The 24,601-nt window shown below is 41.8% G+C and overlaps 1 protein-coding gene across 1 annotated transcript; it reads right to left on the bottom strand.

Annotated features, from left to right (window-relative positions):
- Window positions 1-6,368: 6,368 nt before the first annotated feature.
- nol10 (nucleolar protein 10) lies at window positions 6,369-24,574 on the bottom strand. The gene is made up of 21 exons (XM_068338712.1): window positions 24,428-24,574; window positions 23,666-23,711; window positions 23,475-23,573; window positions 23,291-23,368; window positions 23,169-23,206; window positions 22,457-22,593; window positions 22,005-22,070; window positions 21,845-21,905; window positions 21,110-21,195; window positions 20,758-20,836; window positions 20,439-20,588; window positions 20,166-20,232; window positions 18,739-18,791; window positions 15,300-15,426; window positions 14,223-14,302; window positions 13,964-14,062; window positions 8,741-8,833; window positions 7,916-8,089; window positions 7,447-7,763; window positions 7,206-7,308; window positions 6,369-6,897 (listed from the first exon to the last, which is right to left on the bottom strand). Exons 1-21 carry the CDS (start codon window positions 24,491-24,493, stop codon window positions 6,739-6,741), a joined length of 2,178 nt encoding a protein of 725 aa, XP_068194813.1. The 5' UTR covers window positions 24,494-24,574; the 3' UTR covers window positions 6,369-6,738.
- Window positions 24,575-24,601: the final 27 nt, after the last annotated feature.

Below are 24,601 nucleotides of genomic sequence, written 5' to 3'. Positions count from 1 at the left end.
CGCGCGTTACCATGGTAACCCAGCCAGCTGGAACCGGCTTCCATCCACGTCTCCTCTGTTTTGAGCAGGTTTGCTTTCCTCTATTATTCTCCCTGTATGTTGCACCTCTTGGTCAAATTATACGCAGCTTTGGAATAAGTTTCCACTGTTATGCGGATGACACACAACTTTATATGCCCATAAAAGCAGATGATCGATCTGAATTGATTAAACTAGAGGCCTGTCTTTCTTCCGTGAATAGTTGGATGTCCAGTAATTTCTTGCTCCTAAACCCAGACAAAACTGAGATGTTAATCATTGGCCCTGAGCGACATAGAAACCAATGTCAACACCTAACAACATCTGTAGATAACTGTCTTATAACCCATAGTTCAACAGTCAAGAACCTTGGAGTAACAATAGATTCAACTCTTGCCTTTGACAAGCATATTAAAGAGGTGACAAAGATCGCCTTCTTTCATCTACGTAATATTTCCAAAATTAGGTCCTCTTTAGCCACGGCTGATGCAGACATTTTGATTCATGCCTTTGTGTCCTCTAGACTTGACTATTGTAATGTTCTGTTATCAGGGTTGCCTCGGTCTAGAACTAGGGGCCTTCAGATGGTTCAGAACACAGCAGCAAGAATATTAACTAAAACTAGGAAATTTGACCATATCACCCCAGTTTTGGCTGCATTACACTGGCTCCCGATTCATGTTAGATCCGATTTTAAGGTACTCTTATTAACATACAAAAGCCTTAATGGGCTTGCTCCAACCTATCTGTCTGATCTTGTTAAACCTTACACTCCGACTAGGGCTCTCCGCTCTCAGAATACAGGTCTCTTGTGTGTTCCTAGAGTTAAAAAGAAGTCAGCTGGCCAGAGGGCCTTCTCCTATCGTGCCCCTTTCTTGTGGAATAACCTCCCTATAAATATTAGACAGTCTGAATCTGTAAATCTAGACTCAAAACATATCTGTTCGACCTAACATATAAGTAATATCGGGGATGGCGGTCTCAATGTTTAGGTTTAGCCTAGTCCTGCCGACGAGTCATAGGATTTCTTAGTTAGGCCCCTGCCTCCCATTAATCCTCTGCTATTCTGGTCCCTCTAGCACCACTCTCGCCCCTGTTCTCTCTGTCTCTCTCCCTTCTTCTGCTGTTCTCTCTCACAGGCCTCTGTGTGGTGGATCATTGGCAATCGGCTACCTCTGTCTGCTTCCATGGCTGGCGATAGCACAAGCTGTACAGTGGTCCTGTTTCACGATACACTAGGGGAGTGCTGGTTCTGCCTCATTTGGTTCTGCTGTGGTTTTGGGGTTTTGCCAGAGTAACCTTGACTTTAACTGTTTTGAGCTGAATGACTTAGGCACTGTCTGGTCTGTCCTCAGAGTGGTGGATCCTCGGCAATCGGTGACCTCTGTGTGCTTCATTGGCTGGTGGTGACTCGCTCTACTGGATGGATCGGCATGCCTTTGTTATACAATTATTGTTACTGTTATTGTTACTGTTATTATTATTGTGTTGTTAATCTGTACATGCGGTATCTACTGCTTCGTCTGTCCACTCCTGGAAGAGGGGTCCCTCCTCTGCAGTCTTCCTGAGGTTTCTCCCATCCATTTTTTCCCCTGTTAAAAGGGTTTTGGGGGGAGTTGTTCTTTATCCGATGCGAGGGTCGCACTGCTTGCAGTGCACAAAGGTCAAAGGGATATCGTCCATGTGCAGATTGTAAAGCCCTCTGAGACATTGTTTGTGAATCTGGGCTATATAAAAATAAATAAACTTGAAACTTTCTTTCCCAAAAGAAAACTTTTTAAAGGTTCTCAGAGCAAAGCAAATTCGAGTAAAGCGAAATTTAAATGTTTCGTCACGCTATCCAGCGATGTGTTTTCGTAACCATGTACCGTACCTTTTGTTGACGTTCATTCAAGTGATTGGAAGCTTGAAATTTAACTAAGCTAACACAGAAATTTCAAACTGTACAACAATAAAATAAGTTAACTCTTTTGGGTGGTGTTCAGACGAGCTAATTAACTCCAGTTGGTAAAAAAAAAAAAAATTATTTCACTTTTTTTTATTCATGTTTTCTAAACTCTGACAAATGCATGCAGATGTGAATGTACTGCATCCTTTCTGATTTATTTCTGTGGCTGTGTAGGGAGATGCGTCATCTGTTACAACTGTCAGAAGCGTATTTTGTCCTCAGTCTTCTCAATAGCACAATGATCATTGATTTTTGGTTGACTCCCTGGATCCTTCATTACCCGGACAGCATGGTCTGACCTGGCTGGACAGCAACCTGCCCGGCGTCATGCTGGAACCATCATCCACAGATGATTCAGTGTCAACACAGGTAGTTCTGCTGCAACAGCTCTGCAAATATTGTAAAAACGTGAACACGTAGGCCCGTATACACTCAAGTGTTTTCATCACTATCGATTCCTTCCTCCACAGAATCTTCCCAAAAGTTGCTCCATCGACACTTTTAAGCAGACATGACCGAATGGAGGAAACTGATCACTTGTTTAGCGTGAATCAGCAGTGCTGGTGGAAATACTGCACAGGCATCTGTTGGACTGATTTAATGTCATCTGCAGGTTTTGAGGCCACATCGAGATGTTATTTCATTACTCCCAACTGGGTTTCCATTCCAAACCAAACCAAAGGAAGCAGTTCTTTCCCAACAAGTTTAATTATCACAGGCCTTCCTGGAGTTGTCAAAGAGGTCAACTAAGGTTTGGCGGCATACTTCTATGATGCAATCATCACCAATTTTCTTATATTCTTAACTTGTCCTAACAAGCTTCAGCTCTTGTGCAGAATCATGCATGTCACGCAGGAAGTAGGCCTACACCTGGAGGCAAATTAATTTTCAACGGATCTTTATCAGCTTGTTCAAATCCAGATCACCAAAGAAAGTATCACACATCGAATACCGGTTAAATTGTTTCTCCTCGCTCTGGTCATTTCATTTCCGTTTTTATCTCTCCCACCAAATGTGTCTCACCCTCTCTTTCAACCCTATCAATCTCCTCTTGTAATGTCTATCTCTGACTCTGTGTGGAATTTTTCTCATCGTTACTGTGGACCATTGTGCTCTTGCCCCCAGAGTTGCAAGGTCTCAGAAAACACAAGGATGATTGTTACAAGGAATCGACAAGATACAAAACACCATTGGGGTCTAAGTGACTGTGTTATCTGTCGCTACTTCTGGCTTTGCACGTTTCCTCACATCCTTGTGAGTGCATACTTGCATTCAAAAATGCAATTTTTTTTTCAGATCTGCATGCACAAAATGTATTGCCAAAAAAGCAGATTTAAGGTACAACAACTTTGCCTTGCATTTTCTCAAGAGAATAAAGTGTGTTTTCTGCAAAGATCTTTAGCCATCCAGGAGGCCATGGTAGATCTGTGCTGAATCAAGTTGCAGGTGAGAGACAAAACATCTTTATTCTTCTCTTGTATCTCTAGTTGACTTTATTCTACACAGAAGCACATTGTAAATTACCTAATCTCTGCCAAGAGCAATGATTATTGAAAAAGTTTAAATGACTGGTTATAGTTGTTGAACACTCAAACCCCAGAGGGTTTAGTTAGTAACTGTTAATAATAAAGAACATGTAATTACTAGCACAGAATTTTTACTAATAAGTGGTTGAGTTTCTCTGAACGTGTTTACCAATGCCAGCAGTTCATTAACTCTTTATGCAGGCAGACTGACGTATTCATTGGAATGTCTAAGCGGGGTCAGGGGTCAAGGATTGGTGTGAATTCCTCAGAGGCTGACAGAAAGAATCCATGAAGGCTTGACCTTAATATACCAGAGCATCTTTGGCTTGGCCCAGACGGCTATTTATGCAACCGGAAATCTGTTTTTCTCCATGGCCTTAGGCCCATCTCAACAGATGGTACCTGTAGTGTTTAGCTGTTTGGACTTTTTTTTTTTTTTTTTTACATCTTGTATCCTTAGATTTGCACTGTGTATACATACAGGAGGAGATTTTATAAAATTTCAGAATGCAGATGATAGTGTGAAAAGGCATCAAGTCACACTTTGAAATCAGAAAACTGGTGGTGGCATGAAGTAGAAAGTCTCAGTTGCAAAACCTGAGCCAACAAACTCACTGTTCCGTTTAGAAAAATGACAGTGGGTGTTTGAATAGAATGTTACGTGGTATGTTGGTACATTCAAATACACGAATTAAGGCTCATTACAGGTCTGAACTAGATTAAAAGGTGTTTACAATGAAATTAGCTTCTCACTGAAGAGCTGACCCAGCTGCCAGCTACCCATGGAGTGATCTCAACCTGACTCTCTGCTGACTCAGCATTTCATCTTTCAGTGTTGAGTTTCTCCACAATGTGGATTCTAAAGTCAAAGAAAATAGTGATTACATTTTCACTGGAAATTCTTTTGTGCTTTTCTGCATTGGCTTGAATCTCGGTGAACAGGCTGCATCAGCACATTTTGCTGGTGTAATCCACTGGAGGGGTGGGGGCACAGACAGTGTGGCGAGGGCTCCATCCATTTTTTTGGGTGTTATTAACACAATTATATCTGCTCTTTGAAATGTAAAATGAAAGCAGCTTCTTTTGCATCCACCCACTGAGCATGTATCTGGAGTAGTCTCTAATCAAGAGCTTGTCCTGTGAGTCGCTGCTGCACGCTTAAATGAAGAAAAGAATGCCGAGGCAGAGCGGCTGTAACTCGGAACTGAATGGAGTATCATGAAAACGTTATTTTTAACTTTGCAGTGAACCTATTATTAGTTTTCTTCAACAGTCTACTGATAACTCTGTGAAATCCAAAGATCCAAAATGAATCAGTAAACTTTTCTTACAGCTGCACCTGCAATTTTCCAGAATAAAGACCACACCGCCTCACATGCTGCTGCCCAACATGTTGGGACTGTGACATTATAAGACTTATAGAGCAGTCAGTTAGAGTGAGCACCTAACTAAAAACAACCTTATAGTTATTCAAACTGGAGACAGCACAAAGTTTGGGAGCTCCTTATGGTCGATCAAAGGACAAGGCAAACTTTCATGTAACAGTAACAGATCATTAATTTTCTTGCTGTGTCATTTCTTTCTTATAAAATACTCACACACTTTTCGGTGTGAACAATCGAAGGCCTTTTAAAGACAGTTTCTCGTGATCTACAGTGCCGACATGAGGTAACAATGAGCCATAATTATGGTTTGATTCAGAAACAATAAAGAATGCCTGGTTTTTACTCTTTTATGTTAAACCTGATTTGCTGGGATTAAAATATTGAATGTTAGACTCTGACTTGTAATGACAGGACAAAGAAATGTATTGGATCATTATCAAGCATAAAAACATTCTGCCATAGGACAGGAATCTTCAGCCAAGATGTAGGCTAGCATGAAAGTAAGTAGTACACCTTATCAACTTTATTGCCCCTGAGAAAATTGATTTCATTTTATTAGTCGCAGTTTTGGGTGACCCACTTGCTGTGGCCTGATTGCTCGTTGTCATGGCGAAGCCAAAGCCTCGTGAAAGGAAAAGGGGGCAATCTGCCTGGAAGCCAGATGGAAAGAGCCATAGGGGAAGACACATAGCTAAACGTCTATCGGTCAGGCAGTGGAACCGAAGCGCTGCTTGACTCACAACTCGCGAAATCGAGTGGAAGTGTGTCGCCTGGCCTCCGTAACTTTCTCTCAGCTCATGGGAAACTCAATAAATGCTGAGCTGGAAGGCTTCTTTCAGAGGGATCAAAACATATTAAACTGTTTAAAATATATACTAAGTCAAAATAGACAACAAAAGCTCCACACAAAAATACAGGTATAATTTGCAAATTCAGCCTTCTTAGCTCAGTGACAACGAATTACAGTTGACGCCACTGGTGATTTGTGCGCAGTCAGTTGGAGCCAATAGCCATTTAACCGAGGCTTAGCATAAGGACAAGAGAGATGCTGAACCTCCAACACTCACAGGTCTATCTGTAAAAAAAAAAAACCCCCACAGGGACTCCAGTGGAGCGGGTCTTTGTCATGAAATCGTCTGACACGTAAGCCGACAATGCACAGTTTGTGTTGCAGTGCTCACAATCGGACTTTTAGAGACATGGTTCGTCTTGAAAAGCAGGGATCAAAGAAAGAATTCAGATGAGTCTGCAGGGGGGACGGGGGGGGTGGAGCTTAAAAAGCACCTCCCTCACATTGGAAACACGCCAGATGGAGTTCACACCATAGACTGGGGGGGTGGGAGGGACAACCGGGAGGTCTTTCTGTTTTTAGGAATTGCATGTGATGTGATGGCAAACAGCAGGGAAACAGACAAACTTTTCTTATCTCTCTCTGCCCCCCCCCCCCCCCCCAACATCGGACACAAACTGTACAGCAAACATTCTCCAGTTTCACATTAGAGTCATATATTTTTGATTTTAAGCAATAAAAACAACACAGACCAGTAAGTGTTTTACCAAATATAAATATTTTACAAGAGTTGTCAAACCGGTGTGGGTTTAACCACGCACAGTAATAAACGGCATTCCTTTCTTACAAGCACAAACCTTCTCTCCTCTTCTTTAAGGGAGATAACAGACTTTACTGGCAAAGACCAGTTTTACAGCGCTAATCTTGTTAAAGATGCTCTGAATTCAGCTGCATTCACCCAGGAGGCACGCTGTTTCAGGCAGACCGTCACAACTCAGAGTTTTCTGGTGGAGCCGCAAAACAGGAGAGAAAATCTGACATGAGCGGAGGACTGTCATTGCTGTGCCTTGTTCAGTACCGTCCTCTCCCTCCTCCCCCTCTTCCTCTTCCTCTGCCACCACCCCGGCCTCTGCCTCGGCTGCTGCTCAGGTGTCCGGCCGAACGCCTCAGCTTCTTCCTCTCCTCGTGGTGCTCCCGCTCCGCCTGCTGCTGCTTCCTCTGCTGCTCCGACTGCAGACCAGGAAACGACAACGTTCTCATTGTTGTGTTCTGATACGCATTTTCACTTCCTGTACATTCAAGTGAGGAGCAGATATCTAATAGCAAGTGGTCATAAGTGTCATCCACTGCCAGGCAGAGGTTCTCTCTAGAAGTGACCTGGTTGGACCGGATCAGAAGTGATTTCACCAGAGGAACAGCCAAGGTGAGAGAGCAGACTCTGACGGTTCGGACGCGTTCAGAGGAGAGATGATGAGGATGTTGGTGAAAGGGTGATGAGGATGGAGCTATCAGATGGAGGATGGAGCTATCATGCTTACCTTTTTGAGGGTGAAGGTTAGCTGTTTACTGCCGACTGCCGTGTTGGCCATGTTGCTGGTTCCACGGTGTTCCTCTAACTTCAAACGCTCCTCCAAAGAAGCCCTGGAAATATAGACGGATCATGAATGTCTCAGAGAAAGCACATAACCCAAAGTTTCTTGATGAGACAAGTCTGGCAGATGTCTTGAAGCAATCTGAATAACAGTCCCAAATAAGTGGAATAGGTTTCCAAACACATACTTCTGTAATCTCTGCTTGCGGGCCACGTCGTTAAAACTCCTGAATTCCTCGCCATCTTTAATCTGGTAAAACTGAGGCCGACTCGACTTCTTGCTGTCAGCCATGTCTGAGGTTTTCTCGCTCCCGCTCTGATCCTTGTCCAACAGGACAGTGTTGCGATCGGCGTCCTTCCTCTCCTGCCGCCGCCGGTCTCGGTCCTCCCGCAACAGGAGCCGCCGCTGCTCCCTCACCTCCTCCACCCAACTCTTGTCATCGTCCGAGCTCTCCTCCTCAGAGCTGGCTCGGCCCTCCAGCTCCTCTTCGTCCTCTTCGGCAGCCTGGACAAGACATTTCAAGTTATTGATGAAATATTCTCATGCAGCGAAGCCAGGCTGGATCCAAAAAATACAGAAAGTCCTCGACTGATGAATGAAGACAGACAGTTTTTAACAACACGACTCCCTTTTATCTCAAACCAATCCGGTGTCACCTGTTGGGCAGCGGCCTGCTGAGCCAGCAGACGCAGCTTCTTCTTCCTCTTCTGTCCGACCTTGGAGACGATAGGGTTGAGGAGGCGGAACTCTTCGCTCTGCTCGTCCACCTGGTACTCCGGGTTTTCGAACATCACCTTAAAACGGTCGTCTCCCAGGATGCTGGGGAGAGCCTGTGGTTTTGAAACGTCGAGATGAAGGAATTCATTAGAGCGACGGTCTCACACACAGAAAAGAACAGAAAGACCAATGATGGTGACAGTTCTGAGGAGCTTTACACAGATTTAATTCAGCAAATGACACAAACAGATAAGAATGGGCTATATCATGTCAGATTAATATTTTATTTATTCGATACTTCTCTAATACCATGTTTTATTTTCTCACACTACCCACATGTTCTCATGTCACCAACATCTGCAACTGACACATCAGATTCACACAGATGTGAATGCTCCCCTTAATGGTAGAAGTTAAACTGACTTGAAAAGGCAGTAACCGTGACCCATGACAGGAAACCTCCTGATTGGATGCAGCAGCTGCACTAAAGCTGCTTCATCCCAGAATCCTCAGGGGGGGGTTAGTTTCTGTATCATAGACTAAACATGAAGAGTCAAGCAGAGGGAAAACATGGAGCAGAACACGCTGGATCTGTGTTAGCATCAGCTGGAGAGGGCAACAGCATGTGAACAACAGAACATGAAGTCACATTTGTTAATTAAAAAAAAAATCAGAGCAGGCATTGGAGAACGTAATAATCAAAAATGAATGGTCAAGATTTCCATGGCAGATATTTTCTGTTTTCCTGATCTACATTCTCTTACCTTGCCCTTCTTTTTCCTCAGGGACAGCTCTGCTTCATCATCACCCTCCTCCATCAGCTTGATAGCCAGCTCCTTGTTCACCTTGGGCAGCTTCTGTCTCAGTCATAACACACACACACACACAAAAACACACACACACATTTTGACTGGTACCATCATCAGTGGAAGTAAGTCAGAGAGCATTAATTAGATTCCTTGATGCTGCCTTTTTAACAAACATCTCAAAACTCACTCACTATCCAGTTTTACATCCACCGGTCGCTACCATTCACTGTTTCGCTGCATAGGACCAAACGAGTGAAGTCAGCGACGGCAGAGAGTTGGTTCAAGGTCAAAGAGACCCAGCCTGTCTCTCAGGACCGCTGTGTTTGTACTGTAGTCTGGTGTTATGTGGCAGACCCACCGCAACACGGCCCTCTCATTTCTGTCAAGTCTGCTGAGGTCTCTACTTTTCACTGGCACACATTCACTAGCATACAGCATTGCACTCCTTACAGAACTGTCATCCACCCATACACCCACGAGTTGAGTTCAAAACCGGGTGGGCCAAAAATATTTGGATTGTGAAGTGGAAGAGCACTGCTGACGTGCCTGTGAGCAAGACACGTCCCCTTATATGGTGCACCCCAGACTTACGTGAGACACAAAAGTGCTTTAAACAGTCTATCAGAGTGTGGGAAAAGGTAATACAGATGGAAGGTGGTTCAGTATCAGTATCGGGAGGGTTCATAAACATTTAAATTACTGTAAATAATAAGGTAAATAGTTTGTCGTTCTATCGCGGAATTCGTTAATCGCGTTTGGTTCCTGGAACGCATTATCCGCAAGGAAAGAGGGCGCACTGTATATGTGTGTGTGTGTGTGTGTGTGTGTGTGTGTGTGTGTGTGTGTGTGTGTGTGGTAAAGACAGTAAGTCCTCTCTTAACCTTTTCATGACACATGGTAAGGACTCACTTTTCCATAAACGTCTGTGGTTTTGGTTTTGACACAGAAACGGAGGGCATGCCGTTGTGCTCATCCCTATTTCTGACAACTCTTCTCTCTGCACAATCTTCAACATTTTGCAATTCTAATGACTGGGTAATGTTGAAAACATTTTCATCGGAAAAAAGAAACACTTGACCCGGTCTAGAGTCACATTCATCTGTTAAGTACTTACATTACAGTATTTTCCATACTATAAGGCACACCTAAAACCCTTTAATTTCCTCAATTTCTTATAATCCTGTGTGCATTATATATGGAAAAATGTTTTAAAATAGGCCATTGAAGATGAGTTTGCAGATGTGTTTTATAATCCAGGGCGCTTTATGTATGAAAAAAAAAATGTATAACCCGCAAGGGCGCACTGTATATGTATGTGTTGATTGATATATATATATATACATATATATATATATACATACTTATATATACATACATATATGTAAAAATTTATATGTATTAAAAATCAAATAAATAAATCTATTAATAATTTGCGTAGGGAAATTACTTTTAACTCCAAATGCTTGCATATGTATTCAGTACACACACACACACACACACACACACAGACACAGTAAATGAAAATAGAGTACAGTAAACATGTACAGTGAAGGAAGGGTGGTTGGGGTTGGGGTACGGACAATGATTGTGCTTTTGTAACGTTGAGGTACAGCCACATAATTCAAAACATAATTTTTGTCCACTGTGGCACGTCTTGAGGATTTCTCTTTTTTTTTTGGACAATGTTTCCCCTGCTTTAGAAAACACCCGCGTTATAATCGCTGTCATAACTTGCGGCATAAACCGAACCACTACTTGAATCAGGCCATGTCCACACGTAGACACATAAGTGTGTTGATCAATACGTTTATAAGCAGAACAACTGAGAACGGGACGTTCCTCCTGGAGGATGACCTCCATCAGAGTTGTCCCACCAGAAGGCAGCGCATCCCGGTCTGACCCAGAACTGGCGTCGGTGAGGAATGTGAATGAATGAATGAATGTATAAACTTCATGTCTCATAAAGAAACAGACGAACAAATATCCAACTGTCAAGCATGTTTATCAATGTGTCTCCGATGCGGAACTGTTATACGTCAGAAAATAGCCGGTTTTAACGCCGTCCATTCTGTGTGTACATTCTGTGGTTGGGCCCTTGATTAACAGGTAGTGGGTGGAGTTAAAGTTATATGCTTGTGAATTTGCAAATTATAGAACGACCACAGTTATCAAAAATCCCAGAGAAGCTGTTCAATAACAGACTGGATAAATTCATAACAAAGCACAATCTCCTTGACTGTAGTCAGTATGGCTTCAGGAAGGATCATTCGACTGAGTTAGCGCTGACAGAAACAACAGTCATTACCGATGCCATAGATCAACAGTTGTACTCCATAGGAATCTTTATTGACCTCAAAAAAGCTTTTGACACAATTGATCATGAAATTCTAACTGAGAAACTGGAACAATTTGGATTTAGGGGAACAGTACTAGAATGGATAAAGAGCTACTGACATAATAGATCACAATATGTCATACTGGGAGGGAGGACATCAAAAACATTAGACATCGTTTGTGGGGTACCACAGGGATCCGTGTTGGGTCCACAATTGTTTATACCTTACATATATGATTTATGTAAGGTTTCAAATGTCTTTAAAGTGATACTTTTCTCAGATGATACAACCATCCTTTGCAAAGGAAATGACAAACATAAATTAGCCCAGACAGTAAATGAGGAATTGGCCAAGCTGCAACTATGCTTTGTTATAAACAAATTGTGAAGCTCCTGCTTGGTGTGTCCCAAATGAGCAACTTGTAAGGGGGGCAGCGCCTTGCTCAAGGGCATCTCGCTCAAGGGCGCTTCGGCAGTGCTCTGGAGGTGAGCTGACACCTCCCACTATCGGCTCACCTCCAGGTGTTTTTTTTTTTGGGCGGGAGCAGGAATCTGACCGCCGATCTCAGAGCGTTGAATGACCCGCTCCATTACAACCAAGATTTAAATGACTATAAGGCCAGTCACATGCCCCTTTCTCTCATGAAGAAAGTTCTGTGTGCATTTTTCCCTGAAAGAGACACTTTTTATTCATGCTTATGAAGATGTTAATGTTTTTTTACTTAAACGTGTAGGCCTTCAGTTCTTTAGGCTGGGACCTCCTTAATTTAAAAGGGTTATTCAACTCTGTTTGCACTTTATTTTTAATTCTGAACATTGTGTGTGTTTTTCAATCTTACATTTTAAAGGCTCTGAATTTATTTGCCTATGTCTACTTTTATTAATAGTAAAAGAGCTAATTATGCAATCACTTAAACAAAGACAAAGAGCTTTATTTGTCATTATACAGGGATGGTACAATGACATTTGAAAGGCCAGATGGAAGTCGGCCTAGAGCCGCTGCACCCTGGGTGCGCCACCACTACGGGGCCAACATGACCTAATATTCCTTAGATGCATGTTTTTCCTGATAATGGGGGGAAACCGGAGAACCCGGAGGAAACCCATTCAGACACGGAGAGAACATGCAAACTCTTCACAGAAAGGCCACGTTGGAAATGATGGGGTTTGAACCCCTGACCTTCTTGCTGTGAGGCAGCAGTGCTAACCACTACTCCACCGTGCCGTCAGCAAGCATATTTTGCACTGAAAATTGATAAGAATTGAAAACGGCTATAAGGGGGCGGCTATAAGACACAAACTGGACTCCAGTTCGGACCTTTTACTAAAAGAAAATTTTAATGACTGGACTTCCTTGACTTTTAATTGAATACCCCTGCCCTGAGGGGATTAAGAAATTTATTTATTTTTTTTTCACAAGAGCAGGTTTCTACTCTTCAAGACTGGGAGGAATTTTCTACACTTGCCCCAAGGACATCTTGTATCAGTGGCTGCCTAACAGCCACCACCAGGAGTAAGGGTATCCTCCAAATAGAAGAATAAAGTGACAAAATCAGCTGCCAACCATCACTGTTTCACAAGGTCTGCTATTCTATACAACAGCATAACTACTGTACATGCTTTGTACTTGTATTTTATTCTTTTTTACTTTTTCTACTTTGTTAAATTATTGCACTGCAAGGAGGTACCCAAAATCTCCTTGTACTATGTATAGTGACAATAAGGGCTTTCTATTCTATTCTATTCAGGGGGCACGCTGTTCCACGACACCCATTACATCTGAAGCTGGAATTAGAGGTGATGTTTCCTCTGATGCTACGGCACGTCTTACGTATCCAATGAAAAAAGCCTTGCTGCCCAGGCCACTACGGCGGACACCACTTACACAGCAGTGGGTCATCGACAGGCTCAGCAGTTTGTAAGTCCTCTATAGACCACCGGAGTTCAATATTGAGGAGTTGTTCGTCGCGCTGTTCCATGCTTTCTTCTTAGCATCATCATTTCCAGGAGGATAACCAAGGTCATTTAACACAGCACTTTCCTTATCAATATCTGGATTTTTTTTTCTCATCTGATTTGGTAATGAAAAGATTTCTACTTCACGTCACTTAACAATCTGAAACTTTTTGTCTTCAGCGTGTTTCTTAGCAGTAAATACAGTATGCCTTGAATTATACTTAGCTGTAAGATATTCGTCTTTAGAGCATTTTTTTCTATAACCGTTTCTCATGGTCTCATCCCACCATGTTTCCTTTTCTCCATCCTCCAGCCTCATTGGTCTTACCACACAGGGTTTCTGCCACCTTCAACAGACTACCGGTACTTTTTAACGTGAGCTGTGTTTCTTTGACAGAGTCCTCTACTGGCTTGTTTAATCAGAGCGCCTTTTCTTCTGGTATTCTGCCTGAATTTTTTTACCACAAAGCTTCTAAACACGTAGCTTTGGCCTGAATATACATTTATGACATTTACTTGGACTTACTCCCAGGTAGTATATAGCTGCTGTTTCCTGATGTTTTATTCAATGAAAAACCAATCAGTGTCCCACCTAAGGCTGTGATCAACACGGAAATCTATTCAAGCTCATCCTCTAACCGTTACTGCTTTTTACTGCACAGAAGAAAAGTCAGCTGGCTCTGGGGGGGGGGGGGGTTCGGGAAACCTTTTCAGCACTGTTTTATTTTGACTGGAATGAAACAGCTATGACATGTCATAATGTCTGCCATGTAACCAGTCTGCTGCAATATTTGCTTTAAATACACAGCCTTTGAAGGTCAACCAATAACGTTTTCAATCTCAGACGTTTGAAAGGGGTAGATAAAGCACTCTGTGATGATTCTCACCTTAACCTGCACTCTTTGGGTCCTGGACTCCTCAATCTTCTGGCGGATTTTGTCCTTGCGATACTCGTCATACGCAAAGGGATTGGCCATGCTTTTGACCTGCAGCCAAACCCAACGGCAAAACTGTCAAATCTCAACATGTCCACACACTTAGACAACAACAGATTCACAGCAGGTTCTCACTCTTTTGTTAAAATTTAATGCCTTAATTAATTATATTAAGTTGAAATAATAATCTAAAACCGTTAAGACACCTTACCTTATGATAAAGCCTGATGTCCATAAAAAAGCCATGCATGTAGGCTCTCAGGAGAGGGGATCCCACCAGGTGAGACAAGCCTGACACAAACACACAATACATTCAACTCTTTCCAAAAATAGTGATGAAAAGACATAAAGATGAGCATTTATGAAAAAAACAACAACAGATTAATCAGACATTTATATACACTATAGCCGTGTATGGAGTTACCAGTTAGTCAACCAAAATACAATATGATAGAATGAATTTCCATTATACAGTACATCAAATATTACCAAGATTTGTTATGTAAAACAAAAACAAATGTCTGACACACTGTATACTTTACCTCATGAGCATCACTGATTTTTGTTAATGTGAGCTTATTGTGAAAGTGATGCTGGCTGCTTTGAAACCAGTTGGGACAGGGACAACAGGGGGAGAAATGATCTAAAAGCACCAGATTTAACCATTCCACATGTAAACCGGTTGGAGGCCGTGCACACACACAGAGTGACTTAGAGAATCAAGTTGTGTGTCGGGGGTTGGCTGCTTCAGTTACGTAACAGGATGACACTAGGCGGCTCCAGTAAACCAACACCGCTGTTCCCCTGGCCCGTCCTCTCCTTTTATTCCACTGCAGCCAACCATCTTTCTGCTCCTTGTCATCTGATCTCTTTACTGCTGAGCCTGCATTCCAGTGTTCATTCAACCCCTCCAGTGCCCCCCACCCCCCAGCCCAACACCCACACTACTGTCCCTTACCGAAAAAACCTCAGTTGGTCACTAGGCCTATCGAACCGTTAGGTTAGATAGCGTGTTCTGTGGAATGGGTTGTTGAACTTTGAGCTTTCTTCACATGTCATTCCTATAATATAGTTCATGTGCCGATAAAGGTTTATGGTATCAACTTCTGTGGAATGGATTGTTAAACTTTGAGCTTTCTTCACATGTCATTTCTATAGTATAGTTCATGTGCCGATAAAGGTTTATGGTATCAACTTCTGTGGAATGGATTGTGAAACTTTGAGGTTTCCTGACATGTCATTTCTTTACATAATGTCTGGGAGGAAAAAGTAAACCGTAAGGTCTCACCCAGATTTTCCAGGTCTTTGCGGGTGACAAACTTGTAGTCATCGTACACCGTGCTCTCCGGGCTCTCCTCCAGCTCCTCCGTCAGGTTGTCAAGGAAGGAGCACCACCGAGGTGCAGGCCCCAAAGCCTAGACATACATACGGTCTTAATTGTCTTTGTTATTTATCTGGTCTTGTGGTTTTGTGCTTCCTGTTGTTACGTTACCTTCTGAGTTTCCCATCATTGCTTCACCTTACATTTGTTTTTACATACGAAAAGTATTCAGACCCCTTTAATTTCTCACTCTTTGTTTCATTGCAGCCATTGGCTAAAATCAAAAAAGTTATATTTCAGTTTTTCTTTTTTAATAAATTTGCAAAAAATTCTACATTTCTGTTTTTTTATGTCAAGATGGGGTGCTGAGTGTACATAAATGAGAAATAAAATGAACTTTTTTGATTTTAGCAAATGTCTGCACTGAAACAGCCATTTGTGCTCTGTGTACACACACAGAGCACAAATGTAGTCTGTGGAGTGAGTACAAAAACTATCACGCATGTGTCGAAACAAAAATAGACAGTCGAAAGTCATGTTTCTATTCCAGTTAGATGAGCTCTGGCATCTTTCTAAGAACCCACCGACATCGACACAGATAAGAGAGGGGCAGGGAGTCACTGCTGGTCAGGTTAAGCAAACACTTTCACACTGTACACCTTTGACTGCATCTCAACACTTGTGTAAGGCCACCAGACTGGAGAGTGAATGATGCTCCTGTCTGTCTACCTGGGAACACAAAATCAACTTTACTGCAGTTGATTCATCAAAAATTGTAACGATTAAACATTGTAAGAAAGAATGTATAATTTCATTCATTTTTAAACGACCATAACAAACAATGCTCAGTCCAGCTTTGTAAATTCTTTGTTTAATTCATGTAAGTAAAGTTAATGTAATTAAGATTTGCTCTTTACTGCTTTTGAGATGTCATCCATAATTTACACCATATTGTTTTATTGTTGTTGAGAATAAATATTAAATTTGACTTCAATGTATTTGACATTTTTTATTTCAATCATTTTATTATTAGTTATGTTACTTTCTTTTTTTATCACTTCTGTTTTGTGATGCTGTCTTTTCATTGTTTTTTGGTCTTAATTGTCTTTGTTATTTATCTGGTCTTGTGGTTTTGTGCTTCCTGTTGTTACGTTACCTTCTGAGTTTCCCATCATTGCTTCACCTTACATTTGTTTTTACATAAGCTGTATAAATAAACATATTATTATTATGTAATTTCTATCTAGTGGAACACTCAAACAGAGAGGCAGCTCATGTTTTGGTGACATGTCACTCAATGCCAATCAATGATGGGTGGAAGTTCATCAGAAAAGGCTTAAATCAGTGCTTCTATCTTTTTATGTGACATCGTTGGTCTGTGTAAATCATTACAGATAAAATCCAAGTTCACATACCACTAATGCCTGACTGTGTATGAAACATTGGGTATAGACAAGCTCTACTTTAGAACCATATATAGCCTCTGCATTCACTATGCCCATTTATTCACTGAGGAGGTACAGTTCAGGTCTGCTTTGAATTCACTTTAACTGAACGCTCACTTCTGGAAAAAAATCAAAAAATGATTTCCAAAAATGATCAATGAGATTTATGAAAGAATAAAAGATGTGTTCAGAATCAGAATAGTTGAAGAGCTACGTGGCCATTTTTTGAACTCTTTTCTTGATTCTTGTTAATACTACAGCTGATAGCTCATTGGGAAGGTGATGATGTAGCAACAAGAATAATAAAGTGCTCTAACTGGATCTACCGGGCATGTCGATGACACCGACTCATCCATCAACGGATAAAATATAAAACAATAGCGCGTTTCACGACGAATTTATGAGCAGTCGGTTTTCACGTGACCGATGGAACCACATAAGCGGCACAGAGCAGAACAGAAGCAGCAGGTGTTGGTCTCTATGGACACGGGACAGGCTGACTGTCTGAAGCAGTGAGACGTGGTGTGTGTGCAGCAGCAGAGTGTGTTTGTAGCTGGGCTATCTCAGTTGCCTCACCGAAGGCCTTCCTTCCTCGTGGACTGTGGATGATGACACTTTCACTCGGTTGTCGCGTTTGCTTGTAAAAGTACGTTATCTGTGCTGGATAATCCTCAAAGGCACAGCTTGAACAGACAGTTGCTCCGTAAAACGGTTTTTATTGCACTAGTAAAGAAAAGGAGCCCATCAGCTAGCGGTCTTAGTGCATCACGCCGGGGGCACAGCTGTAGCCAGGAACCATATCAGTAAATCAAAGGTAGGTTAGGTAACCCTAAACTCATTCCGGCACATTCTGACTTTGGGTTCAACAATAAGGGGCAGCAGGGCACCTGAACGCGGCACGAAGAAGAGACTTGCAGTATTTTCCTCACTGCATGACGCACTGGATTGTAAGGCGCACCTTCCACGAATGGCTTATTTTAAAACCTCTTTCATATATAAGGCGCACTGGATTATAAAGCGTACTGTTGGTATTTGAAAAAATTACAGGCTTTCAAGTGCGCCTTATAGTGCTGAAAATACTGTAGATGGAATCTAATGAAACAACTTTTACCCCCGAACTAAGGCCTTGTTCCGACTAATCGCTTATTTCCGATTTTTGGCCCATCCAGATTGGTGTCGCATATCTCGTGTGTAGTCTGAACAGTCCAAATCGGATTGCAAAGTCATTGCTGGACTGCAAAGTCATATTTCCGACACGAGAGTAAGGCGCCGGAAAGGGAAAGCGTCGCGCATTACGGAGCGGTAAAACACAAAAGAAGAAATTGACGATGTTGGGTGTGTGTGTGTTTTCTCCACCTCTACCAGACAGTGATATCACCAATACACCAAGGTAAAAAAAAACTTCAAGTTCTGCATCGTTGTTGCAATTATATGACCTCACACATTACGTGCACTGAACGACGACTGCGCCGCGACGTTGTTGCTATGGCAACCTGTCAAATCAGCCGATAATGTGGCCCAGACTGAACAGAGCCAGATCGCATTTGGACGCTTGCTAAAAACAGTGTGAACAGTCATCCCTAAAAATTGGATATGGAAGGAAATCTGATATGCCCTCAGTCTGAACGGGGTCTAAAGCACTGACGCACAGAGATGCTGGCAGAACGATGACGGGGACAGAGACGGTGCCACACAACACCCCGAAAAAAGATCTATTGTGCACAACTGCACAGGAAAATAAAAGATAACTCACAAGAAGCGCTTCCTCTGAGTGGATCCAGTGATGCTGGATCCAGACAGACAACCTCAGCATGTTGTTCTGTTTATATTTACTAGCTGCCTTTTTCTTCTTCTCATACGTCACTTTTTTTCTTTCGGTACCACAGTAAGAAAAAGAAAAAAGGCCTACCCCCCCCACATCCATCCCTGTTAGCACAAAATGAAAGTGTTTGTGCACCTACCGGGATGTAGAACGTGTTCATCTTGGGATCTTCGTTGGCCGTGAAGATCATACCTGTCAATGACACACAGAATACATGTAGGGCAATGTGAAGAATTATAGTCAGGCACATTTCAAGGTCACTAACACACTTAAAAAATGACACTGGCATGTGAAATAGTAAATGTGGCTTGTGTGTGTGTGTGTGTGTGTGTGTGTGTGTGTGTGTGTGTGTGTGTGTGTGTAAATAAAAAAAGTCAAACAAGATACATTTGCACTTTGTGTTGATACTTAACATATATTACTCACTACACAACTGAGAGCTATCAGGTGGTTCAAACTGTAAATAGTGTACTGTCTTTAACTCAGTTCTGTATTAGGTTAACAATGGAACCCTGTTTAAAAGAACTTAAAAAACAGAGGGGGTTTTTTCAGACAGCTGAAATAGACTCCAGCTCCCCACGGCCTGCACAAGAGGATGAAGCGGTGAAAGAAAATGAATGAATGAATGAATGAATGAATGAATGAATAAAACCAGAACCTCAAAAAACCCAAGACCAAAGTAGAATTTAAAGTAGGACTTCAAATCGAGATTTTGGTTTTGGTCTGGTTCTATCAGAAACTTGACTGGCACAAAGTAAAAGCAAGACAGAACTGATAAGTCTGTTCATGTGTCAAGTCAACTGTCAGACAGCGCCACCCAGAGGAGAAAGCAAGGTTACCACACTGATGGAATACAGTGGTACCTCCACTTACGCAACTAATTGGTTCCAGCCATATTCTTTGGCGAGATCAACCAAAACCGTCCCTATTTCATGCTTTTCTATGATCTCTTGCTTTGTTTGTATGGACAAAAACACTCTTTTCTTCGTCTTTTCTTTTCCTCTTTGCTCCGTCACTTTCTTGAGGTCCATAGCGAATACGTACTGAAAAAGTTATTATATTTGCACAAAACCATCAGAACACCTCACGGGTCGAGGGCCGAATGCCGAGACACTCCATAAGCACCGTTCTAGCTCCACACAGAGGTGGAGTGGCATCCCTCTTAGCCAATGGGACACCAGGAAGATACGTAATAGGTAATAGCCAATGGCAGAGCAGCTATGAGAATGTGGCGTTCAGGAACCTGTGGGAGATTCAAGTATCAGCCGATACTGTGTTTTCACATTACGCAAGTCGAAATTTCTTTCGTAATGAGAGGTAATATTTTCCTGCTGAGAAATTTCGTAAGTAGAAAATTTCGTAAGTGCAGAAATTCGTAAGTAGGGGTATCACTGTATTTAGAAAACACCAGAACTACTCTGTAGCTGCATTAAAAATAAAAACGTATGATTTCTTTCTTTTCTTGATGATGTCAGATTGCAAAACTGTGTTCAGATTCAAGCCTGCTATCTACAAACACAGATACCTGCTGACGTGACTTCAATTTATTTGTCAATGACCTCTCACCTGAGTCAGGGTAAATGCAAACATCATTAATGTTGGCCTGAGGCTGCATGGAACAGAACACTTTGCCCTGTGAAAGAGAACAAAAGAGTGCAAAGGAAGAACCGGACAGTCCAGTTAATTACATCTGTTACATTCAAGCAAATATTTCAAATATTTAAGGTGTCACATTACAAAAGGATGTAAGAAATTAACTTGTAAATGGAATAAAACCCTGAATGCATCATCTTGTCAAAATGTCGCTCAGGGCCTGTGGAGGCTGTAGCTGGGTCTTACTGTGTCTTTGTTCCAGAATTTGACAATCTTGGAATCGGCAGAAACAATCAGATCCAGCTGATTGTGGAAGTTGAGAGACTTGATGGGCAGGTTGTAGAAGTGGTCTTTGACGAGCAGGGGCTGGTTAGAGCGCAGGTCATACAGCAGCACCTTTAAAGCAGGACAAAGGGTGGACAAGACCCATAAAACTTCCTGGAATTCCACTGAAATGATGAGTTTGGATTGCGACATTCTTCCCAAGCTGCAACTTTGATTCCGACAGCTGTGAAAACATTTGCTGTTCGAACTTTTCTTAAAACATAACTGTGTTTTTATTCACCTGTCCAGTGCTGGTGCCTACAGCCATGGTCAGAGAGCCGTTGAACCTCAGTGCACTTACTGAAGGTAAGCTCTGAACTCTGGCAACAGAAACACGAGTCAGAAGACCACTTTACACATAGATTCATGTGTAAAGTGAGACCGGTAGATACACAAGAGGGATAATGGTCGACGCTGCAGCTTTTTGACAGAATAATACAGTAACTGTTCATTACATGGATGTTTCGTGATTGAACCACAATGACGCACAGCTTGCTGCTTGTCGTTCGCACGGCAGCGGAGAAAAACAGCCATGTGACATCACGTGTATCATCAGCAGAAACAATCTGACTTGTGACAGTTTCGGTACGTACTCCGTTCCTTCAGCGAGACTGCTCAGGGCGCAGTCCAGCCTCCCCACTCTGTTCCGAACACGAGGGTCCCAGCATTCCACCCTCCCCTGGTGAACACAAGACAAGTAGACGGTCAGAGGAAATGTGGAAAGAAATGGAAACGGACACATCTAATTCAATTAAAAGGATGAAAAATGTGAAGACCATGAAACACTTAAATAACTAAAAATAAAACTCAGTCACTGTCTCCTCACCTGGAGTTTCAAAACAGAATAATTCTCGTGAAAAAATTAGGAAGATGGAGACGTGTGAAAACATAAAAGGATTTTAATATACATTCAGAGCTAGAAGAGATAAATAGGATGTGAGTGAGATGCAATAAAGCACCTACAATGCAACAACAGTTCTGACATGGGTCCATTAATTTAAATACAGTGAAGCTCATTTTGAAGACTTCCATTATGTGTATTTAATTTATCATCATACAATAAGTCTCATCCTCTTCACTTTTGTTGGATGGTGCTACAAATCTGTTTTACCGAGACGTGCAGACAAATAAACTTTTTATCTGCATGGGTGGGAGTAGATAAGGACTGAAATTCGATTTTTGTTCCTTTAAACTCATATGTGATTTACTGTAACATAATATGTATGCTAGTATAAGCTAAAATGCACTTAAAAATTACCAGCTACACACACATACAGGGGTAGTTTGAATTCTTTCTCCTAACAAGTTGTTTGTTCACAGATTACTACCTCACAGGTTCCTGTGGCGAACAAATGATGGACAGGATTGATGTCACACACGTTGTTCTCTCTGTTTGACAAAAAAACAAAAGCGAGGGCGAGGATCTCATCAGGTCATGGATATGTCACACAAACAATGGCCATAGCTGAACTATATTCCTGTACGTACACAGCATCGGTTTGAAGGGGGTTAAGGAAACGTCCTTGTTCCAGATTCAGCCGAAACACCTCAGAGCTGAAAACACAAACATAAAAATTCAAATGGCCCTGATCATTATTCATCCAGCATAAACACACACATCTAACAAGGACAAAATACTCAGGAGGCCTGAATGAGGGTTCATCACTGAAGACCGTAAAAAAACCCTCATCTGACTGAGACAAATCACACACAGACTCAGCCTCAATCCTACTTCTAACAATGGAAATTAAGTAACAAAACTAATCAACCATTCATTTTCATTTTCAATTCATTTCTTCATTACTGATGTGTGAAGACAATTCGGCAAATAAATATTTGACCCTGGATACAGGATCCATTCCTGTATACCCCCCTCTATTTATTTATGGTGCCAGAGGTAAAGCAGATCCTCAACAGCCATCGTTTCATCACACTCTCACCTTGCACCCACAAAATAAAGATCACAGGAGGGATAGTGGTAGGAAAAGTCCCGTCCAAACTTGGGAATGCGTGTCTTGTAGTAATGTCCATGCTGGGAATGGAACTCGATGTAGCGATCACTGTGCAAAAACACCAACTGCAGATAACAAGAAAAGAAAATGGTGACTTTAAAGGAAAGTGGCACCAAAAATCCTGAAAAAGACAAATGTCCTCCTACTGTTAGTCACTGGGGATAATCTCTTAAATTTGTGAACAAGGCTGTTTCTCATAAAATGTGGTACCCATACTCTGCTCATACTCTATTCCCTCACAATAAATTTACAGCTGTAACCTGCCAGTGACTGATTTCTCCACAGATGTTAAATTACTGCAAATCAAACCACTATCTGATAACCTAGAAAACTGACTAGCAGTGATGACTTTGTTTTAATTCTAAGAGGTTACAACAGCATAAATAGAATGTTTTCAACACTTGGTTTGTCTTTCTCTGCATCTCAGGATCACTGAGAACACACAGATCATTTTAAAGTGTATTTATTTAAGTGTTATTTTTTGGTCCAGTTGAACAAAATGTAATTTCTAGTTTCAAAAAATCCTGAAAGACCCTTTCATCTATGCCGTAGCAACATTATGCATGTGTGGTGCTGATTATGCATGAACAAACCACTCAGATAGTGCCGATGAAAAGCTAGACGACTCAATATTTCTTACCTTAGAGTAGTCCTCAGACAGAAGATCAAAAGCCACAACTAGGACACAGAAAAAAAGAAATTCATTACATTCACCAGTGTAACACCAGCCAGAGTTGATGGTGGGAGCATCCGCTAACTGACCATCTGAATCTAGGCAGCGCTCGAATTTCAGCGACAGCTGGTAGGTGTCATAGCAGCGAATCCTGGGTTTGTAAGTGCCTTGAGGAAAGAGACAAATAAACACACTCAAAAACATGTCAGGTCTGCTCTGATGGACTGAAAGCCTGTTAAAAGAGGGCGACACACCATCCACAGCTCATCTTACCTGCTGCCAGGATGAACTGACCGTCCCTCGAAACCTTGATGGAGGTTGCCACGGTGGGCATCTCAAAGTCCTGGATGAGCTCAATCCTGCGCTGGATGTCTGGTGATAAAAACAAGGGGGGAAAAAAAATCAGAACAACAACATTTGTTTAAAGTCCAGTTAACCTACAGAAACTCAGGCTATGTACTCACCGACATCTTTCTTTTGTAACTGTCTCTTCTTTCGATCTGACAGCCACTGCATATAAAAAATGTAAAGGTGAGGAGGATTTTTGGTGATGATCAATATTGAGGCTGCATTTAGTTACAGTCGTACTTTGAAATGCAGTAATACAGTTTATACAGTTTCTTTTAGATTCTGTTGAGTCATCTTAAAGCCACAGTATTGACACATCATGATGTACGAAGGTTGAACCGAGGAGCTTCAATACAATGTTTTCATATGGCTTGTTTTTCAGCCCCCATTGTATTTCAGGTTCATTAGCAATTAGGAACAAGAAATGCTTAAATCACTTCATGCAACTGATTTCATTATGTTCTATGTCACACAAATGCTACTTTTATCGACTGCTGCAGCCAATAAATTACCGTACTCACACCTCTGCATATCATCACACACACACACACACACACACACACACACACACACACACACACACACACACACAGATCAGATGCTATTAGAGCACCGCTCTAAATGTTAAACTTGCATGGCAAACGAGTCTGTGATTTTTCTGTTAAGGCCTAAATTCACTGCACAATTCGTGTGATTTGGTTACTATAAACAGCTAATAAATATACATTTTTCCAACAAGTGAAATATAAAACAGAGGGTGAATAGTTAAATCAATAATTCTGCTCCCAACTACATGCTAACTTAGCTTTTCTCAATTGCAATTAACGAGTAAGTTTCTAGGAAACGAAATATAATCGCTGCGAAACCGTGTTTCCTACCTCTGGAAGAGATTTTCCGTGACTTAAATTGTAAATCTTCACATCATTTACACTGGATATCTGCATTATGTGATTTGAAGAACAGCACAGTCATTAAACGTGGATTAACACCTCACCGGTGAACTGCACTAAAGGCACGTTGTTGCTTCAGAGTAAAAACAGGAAGTACAGTTG

Source organism: Antennarius striatus, chromosome 17 (genome assembly GCF_040054535.1).
Source record: "Antennarius striatus isolate MH-2024 chromosome 17, ASM4005453v1, whole genome shotgun sequence".
NCBI classification, from domain to species: Eukaryota; Metazoa; Chordata; class Actinopteri; order Lophiiformes; family Antennariidae; genus Antennarius; species Antennarius striatus.
This window is presented reverse-complemented; position numbering and strand designations above follow the sequence as displayed.